At 38.2% G+C, this 21,222-nt stretch overlaps 1 protein-coding gene across 1 annotated transcript in view; it reads right to left on the reverse strand.

Moving 5' to 3' along the window:
- The window catches only part of WDR64 (WD repeat domain 64), a 275,642-nt gene that overhangs the window by 151,023 nt on the left and 103,397 nt on the right, over window positions 1-21,222 (reverse strand). The window contains exons 9-10 of the mRNA XM_075554137.1: window positions 20,712-20,791; window positions 9,990-10,129 (exon numbers count right to left, since the gene is read on the reverse strand). Of these exons, the coding sequence (XP_075410252.1) occupies window positions 9,990-10,129; window positions 20,712-20,791 (220 nt within the window). The remainder of the gene's footprint in view (window positions 1-9,989; window positions 10,130-20,711; window positions 20,792-21,222) is intronic.

Below are 21,222 nucleotides of genomic sequence, written 5' to 3' on the forward strand. Positions count from 1 at the left end.
CAGTGATGAAACTGTGAAACATGTCAGGACATGGAGGGATATGGAGGGCATTATGCTGAGGGAAGTTAGTCACAAAAGGACAAATACTCCATGAGTCCACTGCTGTAGGAACAAACAGCAGAAGGACACAAGCTCAGGCTAGTAGGACATCCAGTTTCCTGGCTGGGATGGGTGGGGGGTGGGGAACAGACAGCCTGATACTGAGTCTGGCCAGTGCCAATGAACTGTGCACCATCCACTCTAGGTAAGTATTTTGTAGGTCAGTTGGCTGAAGGAAGCCTCAAGTCAGCTGGCACTATGTAGTCAAGGGAGGGGAAACGAGTATTGTCTGCCATGCAAGTAGGTGACGAGGTCCCCCCAGAGAGACAGATGGTCCTATCAGGGGGGGTGAGAGATTCTGGTGGGAGAGAACACAGGAAATGGGAAAGGGAGTGGAAATGTCTGGGATAACAAAGATGCATGTCTGTTGGTAGGGAAAGAGGGAGGACTGGCATCCAGGTTGTGGGGGTGGAGAATGACTGAGGATTCTTCTGGTGACACTACATGGGAATGTCTTTGGTGACATGTAACAAACGGGCCTCATTGAACTCAGGTGTCTGGGATATCCTGGGACCCAGAGAAGGTACTGTGGAATGCAGGGACACTGAATACTGGATCTTCAGGGAGCACAGCGTGTTCCATAGGCTGAATCAGTGAGATCCCATGTGGGAACTCCACTGGGTGACTGGACTCTGTCTCAGAAATATTTGTAACCTGAGGACTTGTTGGAAAATACTTGGTGTTGGAGGAAGTGCAAGACAGCTGTACCAAGAGTGGTGAGCGGTTGGGAGGCACACAAACAAGGTTTTGCTACATCAACACCCTATGTGCTGTATTAAGGTATGTATTATCCTGTAAACCCATGACAGACATTCTGTTTTAATTAGTTTATATTTGTTCACTTTCGGATGTATCTCAGAGGCACTATGTCAACGGGGAACACACAATTGAAGTTATGTTATTTGTTTTTCTGTTGGTTTTTGTTTTGTTTTGTAAATGAAACACCCATTGATGAGCCTGTAGAGACAGCAAATAGAACAAGGGCAGGGTCGGGGGAGGAAAGGGGGGGGTGGGGGAGATAAAAGAGAGATGATGTCAAGGAGTCCAGGAAGGAACAGTATGGTTGGAAACTGACAATGGAAGCAATTGTACAATTCTGCTTGACATGACTGAAATATGAAATGATATGACATATGTTTTAACTCCTAAGTAAGAATAAATTCAAAGGAAAAAATATGTATGTGAATTCAGAAATGGGCTTTGGGTTTGCACTAAATCCTAGCTCCAATTTAGGAAAAATTAGTTCTTACAATATGGCCCTAATTGATACTTGCCCTCAGGAAGGGGACACAGAAGAAACAGGTGCTATAGCAAAATGTGGCAAAGAATTTAGATGTGTCTAGGTATCAGAAATAAAGTCTTGTCTTCAAACAAGCAACCATCGAAATGAGATGTCAACTAAGTCCACATGGAAGAAGCACACTATCATCAGTCACTGAAGGATTATCATCCATATAATCCAAAATTGAAGGAGAGATTAATATCAGAGCCTAAATGGCAAAATCAGGTATGCAGAAGGCTAAGGATGACCGTGGGAGCCCAAGATTCATTTGTGGAATTACATAGGTAATAAGCCTCCATAAAACTCCCTCTAACTATAATTGAAGGATGGGAGGAAAGTGGCTACTAAACAGAATGCTTTGGAGAGATGAGGATAGAAGATCAGTGGCATCAATCTGACTTGAACAGTTAAAACTATTAGTAACTCCCCCTTTATATTGCAAACTGGACCTGATCTGGTTTCCAAAATTTTCTGCATTTTTGGCTTTGTTTGTTTGTTTTTTATTTGTACAAATTAGGGTATATTTCAGAGGTGTTATATAATTGGAGGTCACCATCTTGAAGCTGTGGTATACGTTTCCCCATATTTCGGTAAATGAAACCCAGGACTGATGAACCTGTGGAAACATCAAGCAGAATAATGCTTCTGGGAGGAGGGGGGTATAGAGGTGGTGGTGGTATAACAGATATGTCAAGGATCCCAGGTAGAAAAAGAATGTTTGGAACCTGATCATAGTTGCAATTGTACAATTCTACTGGACGTGATTAAACTATGGAAGGATCTGATATATGTAATAAATCCCAATTAATAAAAAGCACAAACCTAGGGGTGGCAATATTAATCTCTGATAAAATTGACTTTAAGGAAAAATGAAGCATAAAAGACATGGGAATTATATAACGATTAAAGGGTTAACTAAACAATAAGATATATACTATTTATTTATGTTTATACATAATAATAAATCTTTATTTATTACATATTATCTTATAGACAATAATAAGATAATAAATTTCTATAAATACAACAAAAGAGCTTCAAAATATACTCATCAAAGTCTTAAAAAATTGAAGTGAGAAACAGACAACTCTACAATAATAAGAAGAGGCTTTAATACACCACTTTTTCTTTAGCAGTTAAGGTATATATTTTATTTCATCTATGTTCCAAATTGAAATGCAATAAGGAGCAGAGAAAGATAATTTTGTGTTATATGCTACATTTATTTTTTCTTTATTTAATTAATATCTTTGTTTTTACAATTTATTGGCATATAGTCCACATATCATACCATTCAATAGTTCAATCATATTAAAATGAGTTGTACAATAATCACCACGATCGATTTTAGAATTTATTCTTCTTTCTTGCAATCATTGATATCAATTTGCTATATCCGTACCTGCCATACACTCAAAAAACCATCAATAATCCAGTCACTCTCTATAGATTTGCCTATCCTGTATGGCACATACAGAAAACAAAGCAAAATCAACTCAAAAAAACCATATTGATTCACTAAAAGAGAGAAAAACAACAATTTAAAAAAAAGTAGAAAATATTAAATCTAGAACATATTTAAAATAGGTTAAAAGGGAGCTCAAAGAATAAGGTTAAATTTTACCCTAACTGCATCCACAATAATACACTTTCCAATACATTCTGCCTGGTAGCAAATTTATTCATGTCCCTGGACTATGGTCAGAGGGAATTCAATGAAAATGATCTGCCATAATTGATTCTTAAATGCTCTCTCTCTCTGATGATAATAACCAGGCTATTCACATCCCTCAAGTGAGGTCAGAGGAGACCTTCCCAGTGACTTAATTCATGTGTCGAGCTTGCAAATAGATTTTGGCTCCCACTGTTATCCACAGCCTTCTGCAAACCAGGTGCTCAGAATGATACCATTCCCTCATTTGGATTTTACTATTTATAATCCTTGGATCACACAGACTAGTATGCTTCTCCTTGAGGACATAGTTGACACTTCACTCTAATTATTAGATGGTTGTGTTTGAAGACAAACTTTTAAGGCCCCGTACACTACTCTTTTTGATAGTCAGAAATCAACTGGTTTGTTCACTGCACTTTGTTATATTTTCAATGATCTCTTCATGAGGGTGAGCATCAAGGAGGGCCATGACATAAGAATTAATTGTTCTTAGATTAGGGCTGGAATTAAATGCAAGGCAAAACTTCATTTAGGTATCTATGGTTTATATATGTCTCTGGTTCACTTTAGAGACACTATTATCAATATATGTTAGACAATATTATCAATCATCCCCGTGGTGCATAAGGTATTTCTATTGATGGTGTCACTAATACTATACTATAATAGTATAGTATTTAAATCACTGTTGAGAAAAGGTATGTATGTAAATATGGATGGGTTTCCAGCTGCAATACATGAATTGTTGACTTGTACAGCGTCAACTCTTAAGTGGCTAGACATTACCTACATAAACTTTGGAGGTTGGTAATAAAACAGCAACCAACAGCATTCACTCACAAAGGGAAAACCATGTCTACTAGATCAATATGTGTCATAAGAAAGCAAGGAAGGCATTCAAATGGTAAGTATATGGCAGTTCTGGGTCGCCATTCATTGGACACACTCAAGGCAAGAGATACAAACTGAAGCTCAACAACCACCAAACCTATACCCTTGGTGTAGCAGTCATTTGCTGGTAATTCTCACACCAAGGAGTTTCAACCTTGAGTTTGAGGGCTGCTAGTGAGTTTATGGTAAAACCCAGTACATTTAGTGTGTGTCTTGGAGAAGGCAAGTATATTTCTATTGTTAGGAAAACAGGGAGGATCAACTTCCCACCAGGGAAAATGTGTAACAATACTTATAGAACACAAGGGGAGAATATGCCTGGTAATATATTCCTAATTAGACACTTACAAATCATTTTATTGAAGGCTCTTACAGCTATGTCTTGATCAGCACAATTCCTAGCAGTTAAAAAATTCATTTTATTAGGGGCTTGTACAGCTCTTAAAGCAACCCATACATACATTCACTGTACATATGTTGCCATCATCATTTTCAAAACATTTTCTTGAGCCTTTTTTTATCAGCTCTTCATTTATTCCCCTCCTTCCCTCCCCCTCTCTCCTTCATGAACCCTCAATAATTTATAAATTATTATTTTTTTTCATGTCTTACACTGCCTGATGTCTTCCTGAACCTGCTTTTCTGTTGTGTGTCCCTTTGGGAGGGGGTTAAGTCTATATCATTGTGACTGGTTCCTCCTTTCTCCCCCCACCTCCCTCTTCCCCTCCTGGTTTGGTTACTCTCACTATTGGTCCTGAGTGGTTTATCTGTCCTGGATTGCCTGTGTTTCCAGCTAATATCTGAACCCATGTATATGCTCTAGTCTAGCCGGATTTGTAGGGTAGAATTGGAGACATGATGGGGGGGGGGGACAGAGAATTAGAGAACTAGAGGAAAGTTGTATGTTTCATTGGTGCTATACTACACTATGACTGTCTCATCTCTTCCCTGTGACTCTGCTGTCTGGGGATGTCCACCTAATTAGACACTTTTGACTAGCTTGCATCTAGCCCATGCTTTCCCAGGCCATAGGGTATAAGCTCCTGGGACTTTAGACCCTGTTCTTTTAAGGTGCATAACTTCCCTCATAGGCCACACCAGAAGGAACTTGATGTGAAAACCACATCAAATGACCTAAAATCTACCTCAAACTCACTTGTAGCCCTTGGACTTATGGCTGAAACTTCATAATGTGAGAAGAAACTGGTGATGGTTGGATTTTGATTCAGATTGCTTGCCTTTAGGCTGATGATTAGTGAATGGTGGTCAAGGACTACCATATTCTTACTATTTTAATGTCTTCCTTGATTTATTAAAATATATGTGGTAGGACTGATTCTTCCACTATAAATTAATATTTTTAAAAAATTTGCCTTAATTGTTTGTGCCCCCAAGAAAATGATTAAATAAATCAATAAATAGATAAATAAATAAATAAAAGGGAAAATTTTGCCTTATTGCCAGACTCCATTATTTGGGTAAATAGTGTCCAGTCACTTAAGAGTTTAATCTGTACAAGTCAATAATTTCTGTGTTGCAGTTAATAACTAGTTTATACTTGTTTAATCTCCTTTTCTTAACTATTTTAAATCCCAAACCATTGGCTTAACTTAATGACACTATCAATAAACTTAGTGTATGCCCCAGGGAGATGATTGATAATGTTCTCTAACATAAAATGAGACTGATGTCTCTAAGGTAAAACATAGACGCATGAATGGATTTTGGCCTCACACTAAGAACAATTAGTCCTTATGACTTAGCCCTGCTTGATGCTCCCCTCCATGAGGAGATCACTTAAGGTATGGGAGCTATCTAAGATGTGAATGCAACATGCTGGCATGGAGTAGGGAACCAGTGTAGTGATCTGAGGGGCAGGCTAAAATCCCAACTACGTGGCCACCTGCCCCTCCTCCAAGAAGAATGTATTTCAGAGGACTGCACTGAATCTGCAGCTCAGAAGGAGGGAAATATCTGATCAGAGCACATGGGAACAAATGAATGGGGAGGAAAAGAGAGTGGAGCACATCCTGGCCCACTAAGCCTTTATGATGAGATTCCAGCTCAGAGCAGTCAATCTACCGAGAAGACTATATGTCCGGCGCCAGTATGAGACACGACATCCCTCACTGACCAGTAGCCCTACAGGGGAAAACACTGGAGAAAGTGTGAGAATTGCACCCGATCTCATCCCATGACACCGAGGCAAAACACTAAGGGCATGCAGCAGAACAGCAAGGGAAATAGAGGAATGAAGTCCCTAGGGAATACTAAAAATAGACTTTGGGGTCATGGCTTCGCACCCCATAGACTCAACCGGAAAATACTCCTAAAGGCCAACAAGCAGCCCATGAACTAACTACAAGCTTTTTTTCTTGTGTTTTTTTTTTTTGACATTGGCTTTTTGTTGTTGTTTTGTTTAATTTTGTTGCTTGGTTTTGCTCTATCTTGTTTTTGTGCATCTTAGTACATCGCTCTTCTAGCTAAATAAGATCGGCTAGATGGAAAATCTGGAGGAGAAAACAACAGGACCGACAGTTCCAGGAGTGCATGGGAAAGGGAGATGTGGGGGGAAAGGAAGTGGTGTTAACAAACCCAGGGACAAGGGAACAACAAGTGATCCAAATCGGTGGTGAAAAGGATGTAGGAGGCCTGGTAGGGCTTGATCAAGGGTAATGTAACCAAGAGGAATTATTGAAACTCAATGAAGGCTGAACATGATCGTGGGACAAAAGGAAAGTAAAAGGAAATAGAGGAAAGAGCTAGGAGGCAAAGGGTATATATAGAGGTCTAAATAAAGACATGTCCGTATGTAAATATATTTATATATGATGATGTGGAAATAGATCTATGTTCATATATTTATAGGTTTAGTATTAAGGTAGCAGATGGACATTGGGCCTCTACTCAAGTACTCCCTCAATGTCAGAATACTTTGTTCTATTAAACTATCATTCCATGATGCTCACCTTCCTAACACAACAGCCTAAAGCAGCTCGGCCAAAATTTGCCAATGTCCCATGCTGCTTCAGGAACCTCTGCCCAACCTCCACGGTGATCTACCTGGCCAGGGTAATTCTGCCCATCACTTGCGGTGTTCTACACCAAAGCAAGCAACCCACCAGCCTCTGGGGGAACTCCCCTGTAAGGGAAGCTACTGTAGAATAAAGAGGTAGGCTAATTCCATAGTTTAATTATCTGTCAGCAGGTCGAAGAAGCATTCCTACAAGTCTCCCAGAGAGAGCTAGTGCTTTTCGATTCCATGGAAAATGGCATCTGGCTTCTCTAAAACACAATGCAAACAGCCAGCAGCCCCAATGACCTCAATGAAAAAAAAGAAAAAACAGAAAAACAAAAAGCAATGGCAGAAGATGCTCTGAACCTAAAGATGTGCATAGAAGAAGCAGACATTGACCTGCCACAGAGAGAAATTTTCAGGATGCTGCTTGGAGTCATATAGGATATGAGGGATAAAATACAGAATAAGGAAGAAATGATAGAGGAGATAAAGTCCATACATCATAGGGAGGATATAAAAAAACAGTAGCAGACCCACAGACTTCGAGGATTGACTGGAGAAAGTGGAGAACTGCAGCAGTGACTTGGAGGACAGCCAAGCAAACTTTAACAAACATGATGAAAAATCTAATAAGAGCTCCAGAGAAGCTGAAGAAAACCTAAGACTTATGTAGGAAGCTATGAAGAGGAACAACATTAGAATTACCAGAAGAAGTCACAACAAAGAAGTCACCTGCAAGAACAGTGAGAGAATTCTTGGAGGAAAACTTCCACAGTGTAATGAATGAAAACCAGGCAACCATTTAGGAGGCTGGAAAAAACACCAGTTGGTCTGAATCAGAAGAAGTCACCAAAGCACATAACAGTTAAACTATCCAACTTTGGGGAAAAGGAGAAAATCATGAGAACAGCTAGGGAAAAACAAGCAATCACATATAAAGGTTTCCAAATAAGAATATGCTCAGACCTATCAGCAGAAACTATGAAGAAGAGGAGAGAGTGGAGTAACATAGTCCAAAAATTGAAGGAAAATAATGCAAACCCAAGAATACTTAGTCATATTATCGATCAAGATAGATTGAGAAATAAGAGTCTTCCCAGACAAGGAAAAACTCAAAGAATACTTTATAAGAAACTCAGCCCTAAATAAGATCATTACTGACCCAGAATGGGCAGAAGAACAACACTCTCCAAGTATAAATAAGAGACCACCACATAGAATAAACTCACCCAGAGGGAAACAAAGAGAAAACAGACCCCAAGATAGCATTGGCTTAAGGATGGAAAGAAGTCAAGAATGATGCACACACACACACACACACACACACACACTCACGCACAACACACTAATAAGAAAAGAAGGTAGGAAAACACCCAACACAAAAGGTATAAGATGACATCATAGTCCGCAGATGCAGATAATAACACTGAATATCAATGGCTTGAACTCAGGCATTAAAAGATTGAGGCTAGCAGAATGGCTCAGAAAATACAATCCATCAATCTGCTGCCTACAGGAGACACAGCTCAATGCTACAGACAAAATTAGGCTGAGAATCAAAGTTTGGGGAAAGGTATACCAAGCAAACAATTTAAAAAAAAAACACCAAAAAACAGGGCTTGCAATCTGAATCTCTGATAAAACTGACCTCAAAGTGCAAACCATAAAAAGAGATGAGGGACACTATATAATGCTCAAGGGGATGGTAGACAAATAACCACTAAGCATTGTAAGCACATATTCCCCAAATGAGAGACCCGCTGAATACGTCAACCAAACACTCCAAAAGAGGAAAACAGAAATCACAGTCTCAACAATTATAGTGGGTGACTTCAATACACCGCTCTCTGAGAAAGATAGATCAAAGGGAAAGAAACTCAACAAGGAGGCTAGAGGTCTAAACAGTTTGACCTGATAAATATTTAAAGATTTTTCATACAAATAGTATCTGGGGTCTTAAAGGCTTGAAGGTAAACAAGCAGCCATCTAGGTCAGAAGCAACAAAGCACCCATGGAAGTAGCACACCAGCCTGAGTGATTACAAGGCACCGAAGGGATCAGTTATCAGGCATCAAAGAACAAAAAAATCCTATCATTGTGTGCTCACCTCCCCAATATGATTGCTGAAGACAAATGGGTGCATAAGCAAATGTGGTGAAGAAAGCTGATGGTGCCCGGCTATCAAAAGATATGACATCTGGGGTCTCAAAGGCTTGAAGGTAAAAAAGCAACCATCTAGTTCAGAAGTAACTAAGCCCACAAGGAAGCAGCACTCCAGCCTGTGTGATCATGAGGTGTCAAAGGTATCAGGTATCAGGCATCAAAAAACAAAAAATCATCTCATTGTGAATGAGGGGGAGTGTAGAGTGCAGCCCCAAACCCATCTATAGGCAACTTGAGATCCGCTTACAGAAGGGCCTAGGGGAGGAGATGTGCCAGTCAGGGTGCAGTATAGCACCGAGGAAACACAACTTTCCTCTAGTTCTTTAATGCTTCTTACCTCCCACTATTATGGTTGCAATTTTATCTTGCAAATCTGGCTAGACTAGGGGATATACACAGGTACAGTTAAGAGTTGGAAACACGTGGAATCCAGGATACATAAACCCCTCAGGACCAATAAGGAGAGTAGAGATACCAGGAGGGTAAGGGGGCGGAGGTGGAGGAAGAGTGCACCCATCACAATGATCTACATATAACCCCTTATCTGGGGGACGGACAACAGATAAGTAGGTGAAGGGAGACATCGGACAATGTAAGACATGAACAAATAATAATAATTTCTAAATTATCAAGGGTTCTTGAGGGAGAGGAAAATGAGAAACTGATACCAAAGGCTCAAGCAGAAAGAAAATGTTTTGAGAATGATGATAGCTACATATGTACAAATGTGCTTGACGCAAGGGATGGATCACAGTTGTACGAGCCCCCAATAAGATGATTTTTAAAAATTGTGCATGCTCCAGGTTTTCCAGGGGTTAATTCTAAGGGGAAACATCATTTGTTTGTTTTCTTTTAGTTACCTTGGCAGAAGAAAGGCTGATGACATGTTGATCCTTTTCATTTGTTACAATCTCTGTGATACTGAACATGTGTCCAACAAGTTTCCCTACTGGCTTTGTGCTTATATTGGGATGCCACAGCCGAAGGACTTTGTCATCTCCTAAAAGGTAGACATGGAAAGATTATGACCTTCCTTCGTGGATACAAGCCATCACCTCGCCATAGTGTTTTCTTTTAATATCCAATCACCGTTAGTCTTTTCTAGGCTGAATTTTATGACTGATTTGATAAATGATAACTCATTTTGAACCTGGTTTTACTTGTTAACTTCCTTGGGGGTCTAATTATGTCAGTAATTTTGTACCCAATGCGGTACATTGTTTTGCATAAAATTTGTGGTGTTATATTGTAGGCCTGTAATTCTTAAGGAATTACTCATTTTAATCTTTCTAGTAGAGATTCCAGGTATGAGGAAGTCAGATCGCTCAGTGATCACAGCAGAGGACACTGCTGAACCTGGGAGCAGATAAGGGACTTCTCTGCAGTGTAATCCCGAGTGTGACTCACAGTTACTGCTTCTGACTGGTAACATGTATCCTGAGCCAGACTCATGATTACCACCAGGGAGGTTAAGAGCTGTTTTATTACCATTCTTTTTACAAATACAAATGTGAATTCTCATAAATAACTTCATGAGAATGTTTATTGATTCAATACTTTTCATTCTTGCTGCAATGTTTTACTTCTAATACTGCATTTGCTTCCAAATAGTATTTAAGCAGCTGTCCCTCTCTTTTCACATACTAAAATTATGCAAAAATTACAATAATAAATTAAGAAAGATAAAACTTGCGCACAGTTTCACCAACCTAACAAACCAAATCTTTTCATTTAAACACACAGTCTTACACAAACCCATATCCTCTTTGTCTGAGTATACAGCTAGACTGATTACTGGCTCTTTGCCAGCAATTTAAGAATTGAATTTGTAGTTTCACATCATAAGAAGACATAAAGTTCTATTGCATTTGAGCCATTTTAAATGTGGGGATTTATTTTATGCAGCAGCTAACATTATCTAAACTAATACACAATTATAATACAAGAGTGATTAAAAAGAGTACTCTAAATTATATTTTCAACACACTCTGTCTGAAAAGCATGTTATTCAATTAAAACTAGAGATAAAGCACCTGAGGCTTTCACTTGTGTAGATTCTACAAATGTATTTTGGACTTTCATTGTCACCCATAGCTTTCTTCACACCAGAATTTCATGATTTAATCTCTGATATTCCCTCTTTTAGATTTGGACTATATAATTTACAATCTTGGATCATGGATGTTGGTGTGCTTTTTCCATGTGGACTTAGCTGACATTTCATTTAGATAGCTTCTTGTTTGGAAACAAGCCTTTAAGATCCCAGAGACACTATTCTTTCTGATAGCTGGGCGCCATCTAATTCCTTCACCACATTTTGCTATAGCTCTCATATCATCTGTGTTTCCTTCATGAGGGAAAGTATCAAGCAGGGTCATGTTGTAAACACCAATTTTTCAAGATTGGAATTAGGGTTAAGTGTGAAGCCAAAATCTATTCCTGAATATTTGTTATTTTGTGGTAGAGAATTTTATTGATCATCTTCCTGGAGTATGAGTTTACAGTGTCATTGATTAGCCCATGACACTAATTTTTAAAACTTTTGAGGAAGGGAGTTTAAACAAGTTTAGGCGAACTACAAATCCCAAAACATATATTATTGACTAGGACAGAATAAATCCTTATGTGATTGGACACTATTTGCACAAAAAATGGGAGTTGATGGTCAGGCAAAACTTAAAATAATAATCAATGTCAATATCATACATATGTCAGCCAGAACAATACATATTTTAACAAAGCAAGTAGGGCATTGAAGCAGTAAGTAAATGTTAGTTTACCTAACAACAGTTCAATACTCTTGATATAGCCGAGTCTCGCTTCTTCACACACCATGAAATTTTAATCTTAAGTTCTCAGGTCACAGGCATGTCTGAGATACACCTAGTGGGATTTCCACATTGCATCCCTTGTGTATGGCCTTTGAAACATGTTGAGTTTCAACCTTCAACCCTTGAAGTTCCAGGATTGAGTGTCCCAATATTCTATAGCACATGGCCTGGGTGCCTAGGTGTATACTCAGACCAGTGTGGCCTATTAGGAGCACAGTACCAGGCATACTTCCTGATTCAAATTCACTACCAAATAATTGATTTCCATTCATAGCGATCCTACTGGGCAGGGTCAAACTGCCTTGTGGGTTTTCAAGACTATAACTCTTTATGGGAGTAGAAAGACCCTATAGAATGGCTCTCCCACAGAGCATTTTGGTGATTTTGAACTGCTGACCTTGTAGTTAGCTGCCCAACTCATAATCACTACACCATCAGGGCTACTTGAAAGTATCGTTAGTCATTTTTCCCCTGGTAGGAAGCTGGTTCTCTCCCTTTTTCTTCCAACAGACATGCGCTTGTCTTCTCTACAACATGTATGCTCTTTCTCCTGATTTGATTTTCCCATCAACATCCCTATCATGCCGGTAGGAATGTTTGCCAGTCCAGGGGACACCTCAACACACCTCTGCGTGACAGCCACTAAACAGTCATCCTTTCCTTCCCCTCAAAAATCTGATCCCAGCTGATGTGAGGAGCCCTCTACCAAAGTGACCTTCAAGATATGCACATAGAGAGGATGGTGCATGGTTCCTGACGACATGTCGGGCTTTCTACTGAGCTACCTGGCTGACCTGGCCAACAAACTGGACAGCCTGAAACCTCAGCCTGTTCTGATCTTGGTGCTCACCCCTATAGCAGTGAACTCGTACAGTATTTGTCCTTTGTGATTGAACAGCATAATGGTTTCCAGATCCGTCCATGTCATGAGATATATCATGATTTCATCACTCTTTTTTAGGGATGCCTAGTATTCCATTGTGAGTATATGCCAATGTTTTTTGTTTTTGTTTTATCTAGTCTACTAATGGAGGTTTGGGCTGTTTCCAACTTCTTGCTGTTGTGAACAGTGCTGCAGTGAATATGGGAGAACATACATCTGTTCGTGATCTCTCTCTCACTCTCTCTCTCTGGGTTATGAGTCTAGCAATGGTATTTCTAGTGCCAGCAGTTTTAGGAATCACCATATTGCTTTGCACAATGGTTGTATGAATTTACAAGTCCTCCAGTGGTATCTAAGAGTTCCAATCTCTCCACACCCTCTTGAGCATTTGTCGTTCTCTTTTTTTTAAAAGAATAGAGTCAGGGTTGTGGGTTTTAGCTAGTATATCATTGTTGTTTTGATTTGCATTTCCCAGGTGGCTAGTGAATGAGAGGATTTCCTTATGTGCTTGTTAGCCATTAAGTTGTCATCCTTTGTGAATTGTATATTCAGGTCATTTGTCCAGTTTTTAAAGGGGTTATTTGTTTTTTCTTGTTGTGGGATTGCAGTATTCTTTTGATTTTACAAATTAATCCTTTGTCCATTGTGTCATTGCTTAATATATTTTCATATTCTGTGGGCTCTTGTTTTACTCTTTTGATGAAATCATTTGATGTGCATAAGTGTTTTATTTTTAATAGGTTCCATTCATCTATTTTGTTTTCCACTGTGTGTGTGTGCTTCCTTTGTTATATCTGGTAGCCCGTGTATGCCCTGCACTAGGGCTCGTAGACTTGTCCCAATTTTATCATTGATGATCCTGATAGCTTTGGGTTTTACATTTAGTTCTCTGGTCCACCTTGAGTTCCTTTTGTGCATAGGATGAGGTATGGGTCCCATTTCATTCTTCTTCAGATGGATATCCAATTTTTCTAGCAATGGTTATTGAAAAAGAATCAATTCGTTTACTATTTATTGGCCCTTTGTTGAAAATCAGTTGTCTGTAGGCCAATGCTTTCATCTCTGGGTTTTCTGTCTGGTTTCATTGGTCTATGTAACTGTGGCTGTGTAGTATAATTCACACATTATACAATTCAATAGTTTAACCACATTAAGAAGAGTTTTACAATCATCACCAATTAGTTTTAGAACATATTCTTCCATCTTGTACTCATCACTATTAGCTCTTCATTCCCCCCAACCTCTTTCCACATACTGTCAAACAGACATTAATCCAGCTACTGACTTTATAGCTCTACCTATCCAGGATTTCATATACAGAAAAACATTAAAAACAAAGAGAACAAAAACAACAAAAATAACAACAAAATAAAGCAGTTAAAAACCTCACATATGCAGGGATTGTTTAATATTAGAAAAACAACTGAGGTAATTCACCACATAAGCAAAATAAAGATGAGGCATATGATTATATAAATTGATGCAAAAGGAGCATTAGACAAAATTCAGCATCCATTTCTGATAAAAACACTCAATGCAATAGGAATAAAAGGGAAATTTCTCAATGTAATAAAAACCATATATGTGAAACCAACAGCTACCATCTCGTTTAATGGAGAGAAATTGAAAACATGCCTCCTTTGAATGGGAACTAGACCATATGGCCCTTTATCACTACCCTTATTTATATAATCCTGGAAGTTTTAGCTAGAGCTATAAGATATCACAAAGATATTAAAGGTATCCAGATAGGCACAGAAGAAATGAAAGTCTCTTTTTTTCCTCAGATGATATAATCTATATATAGAAACCCCCAAAGATTCAATTAAAAACACTTTGGAACTAGTTGAATAATTTTTCAGCATGGCAAGCTATTAGATATAGGTATAGAAATTAGTTGGATTCTTATATATTAAATATGATGATACCAAAAATATATTAAAAGAACAATATATTTTACTATAAATAATCAAAAGATGAAATATCTAGGAAGAAATCTTACCAAAGAAACAAAAGACTTATACAAGGAAAACTACAAAACACTCATACAAGTAACCAAAAGTAAATTTAAACAAATGGAATAAGCTCCAATGTTGCTGGAGAGACAAACAACCCATTGTGAAAATGTCAGTATTACCACAGTATTACCATAATTACTTTACAAATTCCACTGTAATTCTGTAAAAAAACTGGTAAAACTAATCACAAACTTTATATGGAAAGAAAAGAAATGTAGGATTAAAAAAAACAAAAACCACTGTTGAAAAACAAAGTTGGAAGCCTTTTACTCCCAGGCTTTAAGTACTGTGGTAATCAAGACAAACGGGTACTGGTACTGGTACAACAATAAATATGAAGGCCAGTGGATTAGAACCGAGAAGCCAGAAATACAATCAAGTACCTAAAGACACCTAATCCTTGATAAAGGTATAAAATACAATAAGTGGGAAAGAGATAACCTTTTCAAGAAATGATGATTTCAAAACAATCTTCATCTGCAAAATAATAAAAAGGACCCATACCTTATACCACGTACAAAACCATACTCAAGATGTATCAAAGACCTAAATATAAATCACACATCCATAAAGATAATCATCAACAACATAGGCACAAACTTAAGAATCCGAATACAGGGCATAAACACATTATCAAACACAATGGAAAATAGCCGTACTATTGAAGACAGCCTTCAGTTTGGACTGTAATTCAATGTGATGAAGATCAAAATCCTCACAACTGGACCAGTAACATCATGATAAAGGGAGAAAAGATTGAAGTTCTCAAGGATTGTGTCTTGCTTGGATCCACAAACAATGCTTATGAAAGCAGCAGTCAAGAGAACAAAAGACAAACTGCATTAGGTGAATCTGCTGCACAAGACCTCATTTAGTATTGAGAAGCAAAGATGTTACTATGAGGACTAAGGTACACCTAATCCAAGCCATGGTATTTTCAATTGTCTCAAAGGCATGTGAAAATTGAACATTGAATATGAATAACCGAAAAAGAATCAATTAATTTAAATTGTGGTGCTGGTGAAGTATGGCCAGAGTGTTCCTTAGACACAAGGATGGTGAGCCTTTGTCTTCTATAATGTGGACATGTTGTCAGGAGAGACCAGATCTGGAGATGGATCTCATGCTTGGTAAAGTATCGGGAAAGTGAAAAAGAGGAAGGTCCTCAAGGAGATGATTGACACAGTGACTGCACCAATGGGATCAAGGATAGGAACAATTGTGAGAATGGTTCTGGGCCAGGATGTGTTTTGTTCTGTTGTGTATAGAGTCCCTATGGGTCAGAACCAACTTGTGGAACCTAAGAATAATAATAGAAGACCAAAAAGTCTGAGACCTTTTAAAAATACTATATTTAGTATCAAAGGAGTTAAAAGAGAACATATAGATTGGGAAAAGTATTTAGTAATGATATATCAGACAAAGGGCTGTTCCTCCAAATCTACAGAAAACTATAACATCTTAAAAAGAAAAATATAATAACCCAATAAAAAATGGGCACAAGATAGGAATAGACAAAATACCAAACATGACATTTGTGTGGCAAACAATGATGTGAAGAAATGTTTGAGTTTATTAAGAGAAATACATTAAAAAATGAATACCACACTGCAATTTTTAGCAAAATTCAATAAAACAGAAAATAATAAATGCTGGAGAGGATGTGCAGAGATCAGAATACTTTCACATTGCTGGTGGGACTGTAGAATTTACAACCACTATGAAAAACAGTATGGCACATCCTTAAACAAATGCAAGTAACTTTTGATCAATCAATCTGTCTTTTGAGCATATCTCCCCCCATAATAAAAAAATACAAGGTGAACAGGCATATGTACACCTCTGTTTATCACAGCAATTTCATAATAGCAAAAACATGGAAACAACCAAAATTCTGATTGTAGAAGCATGTTTTCTATGTTGCTGTTGTTAAATGGCTTTAAGTTGCCTCCACACATAGGGACTTTCTGTACAATAGAACAAAATATGGGAGAGGAGGATGGGAGGGCAAGTGAAAGGGGAGCCAAAAAATACTCAGGGACAAGGGAACAACAGGAGTTCTAAAATTGTTGGTGAGGAGGGCATAGAATGCCTGGTGGGGTTTGCTCAAGTGCAATATTGACTAAGAGGAATTACTGACAGTTGAATGAAACTTCAACATAATAGTGGTACAGGAGGAAAGTAAAAGGAAATAGAAAGAAGAACTAGGAGGCAAAAGAAATTTATAGATATAAATATAGGCATGTATATATGTAAATATATTAATATATAATGATATGACTGTAGGTGTATGTTCATGCTTTTATATATTATATATTAAGGTAACACACAAATATTGGGCCTCTGCTCAAGTACTCCTTCAATGTAAGAACATTTAAAAAAAATAACCTGGCATTCTTTGATGCTCACCCTCCTGACACTATTGCTGAAGACAAAATGGGTGCATAAGCAAATGTGGTGAAGAAAGGTGATGGTGCTTGGCTATTAGAAGATGTAGCATTTAGGGTCTTAAAGACTTGAAGTTAAACAAGGAGTTATCTAGCATGGAAGCAACTAAGCCCACATGGAAGAAGCACACCAGCCTGTCTGATCACAAAGTGTTCACAGGATCAGGTATCGGAAGACTCCAAACAAGCAATCATATTGATGCAACAAGGAGGGTTGGAATGGAGATCCAAAGCCTATCTGTAGACAATTGGACATCCTCTTACAGAAGGGTCATAAAGAAGGGAGGAGTCCGCCAGGTTGCAGTATATTACTAACAAAGCATACAACTTTCCATTAGTTCTTTAATGTTTCCCCCCCCAACCTTTTTAATGCTCAGTTCTACCTTACAAACCTAGCTAGACCAGAGCATGTACCATGGTATACATAAGCACTCTCACCACATGGAATGCAGGACATATAACCCCCTCAGGAACAGTAATGGGAGTAGTGATGCCATGAGGGTAGGGGAACTGTGAGGACAGAAAGGAGAAAGGGGGAACCAATTGCAATGATCAGCGTATAATATCCACTCCCCCAGGGGGGTTGAACAATAGCAACATGGATGAAGAGAGATAGTGGATGGTATGAGATATGAAAATAATAGCAATTTATAATTTATAAAGGTTCATGAGGGTGGGACGGTGGGACAGGGAGGAGGGTAAAAAAGAGGAGCTAATACCAAAGGCTCAAGTAGAAATAAAATGTTTTGAAAGTGATGATGGTACTATAAGTACAAATGTGCTTGATGCAATTGATATATGGATTGTTATAAGAGCTGTAAGAGCCCCCACTAAAATTATACACACACACACACACACACACACACACATAAAACACTGCCTGGCCCATTGCCAAAAAATTGTTACTATGTTTGAGATTATTGTTACCACCATTGTGTCAATTCATTGCATCATTTTTTGCTGATCCTCTGCTTGACCAAGCATGTGTTCTTTCTCCAAGCACTGAACACTCCTTTTCACACACAATTACATGAGACAAAGCCCCTCCATCCTCCTGATGACCAATCTGGCTGTACTTCTTCTGACACAGATTTATTTGCACTCTGGTATTCCATGGTATATTTAATATTTCTCCCTAATACCATCATTCAAAAACATTAATTTTGGGGTCCTTATACATTGGCCAGCTTTTACATGATTTGAAATGATTGTAAACATGATGGCTTGGTTCAGGTGCACCTTAGTCTTTGAATCGATATCTTTGCTTTCAAGACCTTTAGCAAATGTGGTGAAGAAAGTTGATGGATCCTGGCTATTAAAATATATAGCACCTAGGGTCTTAAAGGCTTGAAGTTAAACAAGTAGCCATCTAGGAGGGAAGCAACAAAGCCCACATGAAAGAACAGCAGTCTGTGTGATCATGAGGTGTCAACAGGAAGAGGTATCATAAGTTCAAACACAAGCAACTAAATTGATGTGAAGGAGCGTGTGTGTAGTGGAGACCCAAAACCCAGCTTTAAGATAATTGGACAGAAGGGATGATAAATCCAGGGTGTTGTAAAGCACTGATGAAACACATAACTATCCTCTGGTTCTTTAATGTTTTCTCCCAATACTATTATGCCTTATGTTTTAACAATTGTAGGTGAATGGATACATTGGATGGTATAAGATAGGAGAATATATATATAAAGGATTCCTGGTGGATAGGGTAGGAGAGCTGATATCAAAGATTTCAAGAGAAAAAATATTTGGAAACTGATGGTGGCAGCAATGGTACAATTACAGATCCAAGTAAAATCATATCCTTGATAACTTCAATCTTTACTGGTTAAAATTTTTCCCTAAAGTTATTGAGTATGAGTAGGGTTTTCCAAGTAGCAGATCATCAAGTCTTTGTCTCATGGATTAGCTTAGTGGATTCAAACCATCAGTCTTTTATTCACCACATAAAATCAGAATTGTACAATGGTGCATATGGAGGCTGGAGGCACAGGGAATCCAGGGTGGATGATACTTTCAGGACCAAGGGTGTGAGGGGTGATGTTGGGAGAGTGGAGGGTGAGTGGGTTGGAAAAGGGGAACTGATTACAAGGATCCACATGTGACCTCCTCCCTGGGAGATGGACGACAGAGAAGGGGGGTAAGGGAGACTCCAGATAAGGCAAGATATGACAAAATAACTATGTATAAATTACCAAGGACACATGAGGGAGGGAGGGAGGGAGGGAAAAAAAAAAGAGGACCTGATGCAAAGGGCTTAAGTGGAGAGCAAATGCTTTGAGAATGATTGGGGCAGGGAATGTGCGGATGCGCTTTATACAATTGATGTATGTATATGTATGGATTGTGATAAGAGTTGTATGAGTCCCTAATAAAATGTAAAAAAAGAAAAGGAAAAAAAAGAAAATGATTAGGGCAAAGATTGTACAGATGTGCTTTATACAATTGATGTATATATATGCATGGATTGTGATAAGAGTTGTATGAGCCCCTAATAAAATGTTTTTTAAAAAATCAGAGTGTTGGTCCACTAACTGCAAGGTCAGCATTTAGAACATGCTCCGTGGGAGAAAGATGAGACGTTCTACTGCCATAAAGGTTTGCAGTCTGTGAAACCCATAGGGACAGTTTTATTCTATCCAATAGAGTTGTTATGATTAGGAGTGTACACTGTTGCAGTGAGTGTGAGACATTATCCTTCCATTGTTGGTATTCTTCAAAGTTCTATACTTGGCCTTCTTCTTTGTTAGCTCTCAGCTATTGGCTATTATCCATGGACCTATTTGGGCTTTCTTTCCTGAACACATGTGGACACACACACACACACACACATCCCATAATTTCAAGAGATTCTAAGACAATTTTAAAGCCAACACACAAACTCAGATTAGGAACTCATGCTTGCACACATATAAACTAGCTTTATATGGATTAATTATCTAAAAATAAAATGAAATATCGAAACAGTAGAGTAAAATACAAGAAAATTGTTTCATATATTTTTGGAGTGAGGAAGGCTTTTCTAAGAGTGTCATCAAATCAAGAAAGCCTAAAGAAAAGTACAGACAGATTTAACTTTATCCAATATTTGAATTCCCTAAGGTTTTTGCCAGAATCTCTGGGCTGTTTAGTTGATTAACATGCTCCCTGAAAGTTCGAGGTGCCTCAAAGAAAGGCCTGGTGATTATTATTATTTTTTAAATCAGCTACTAGAAATCCTTTAGGAATAGAGTTCCACTCTGACAAACATTAGATTACCAAAAGTTGGAATTGATTGGATGGCAACTGGCAATAGCTTTGCACCTGTAGTGAATTATGTAGCCTTATTTCAATCAATGTTAATCAAGGTGAGCACTGTTTTCAAAGAATAAGGTCTCTAAAACGTGAACTGTGGTCTTACCTCCAGTAACAATCACATTTGCTTTCATGCAGTAGCAAAAAGTGTTTGCTCCTCTAGGCATAGAGAACTCTCTGACAGGCCTGGAAAACACAAATTCGAGGCAAGAGTAATGTTTCCTTCATGGAGCTAATTTGAAATTATAGATAAATTATATTTAAAATATTACTTCTAAGTTGGTTATTTAAATCCATATGCCCAAAGAAAATGTTATAAACAATGATTAAGTCCTCACTGACCCATGATATGGGTCTATTAAACCTGTTTTGTAGTTTTTTCCGTCTCCAACCCTGAGGTTGTGGTTGTATTGGCAGTGAGGATGGGAAGAAATCTATCATGACTTAATTCAAGAAATATATTGTGAGACTCAATAAGCCCAATACCTGAAACATCTTTGCAAAACTCCTCTTTCACTATCCACATCTAACCTTCTGTCAAATCTTGTTGATTTAACTTGTAAAACACATCTAAAATCTGCCCAAATTTTCCCATTCTTACTGCAATAACTTGGCGG

The sequence above is a fragment of the Tenrec ecaudatus genome, chromosome 7 (assembly GCF_050624435.1).
Source record: "Tenrec ecaudatus isolate mTenEca1 chromosome 7, mTenEca1.hap1, whole genome shotgun sequence".
NCBI classification, from domain to species: domain Eukaryota; kingdom Metazoa; phylum Chordata; class Mammalia; order Afrosoricida; family Tenrecidae; genus Tenrec; species Tenrec ecaudatus.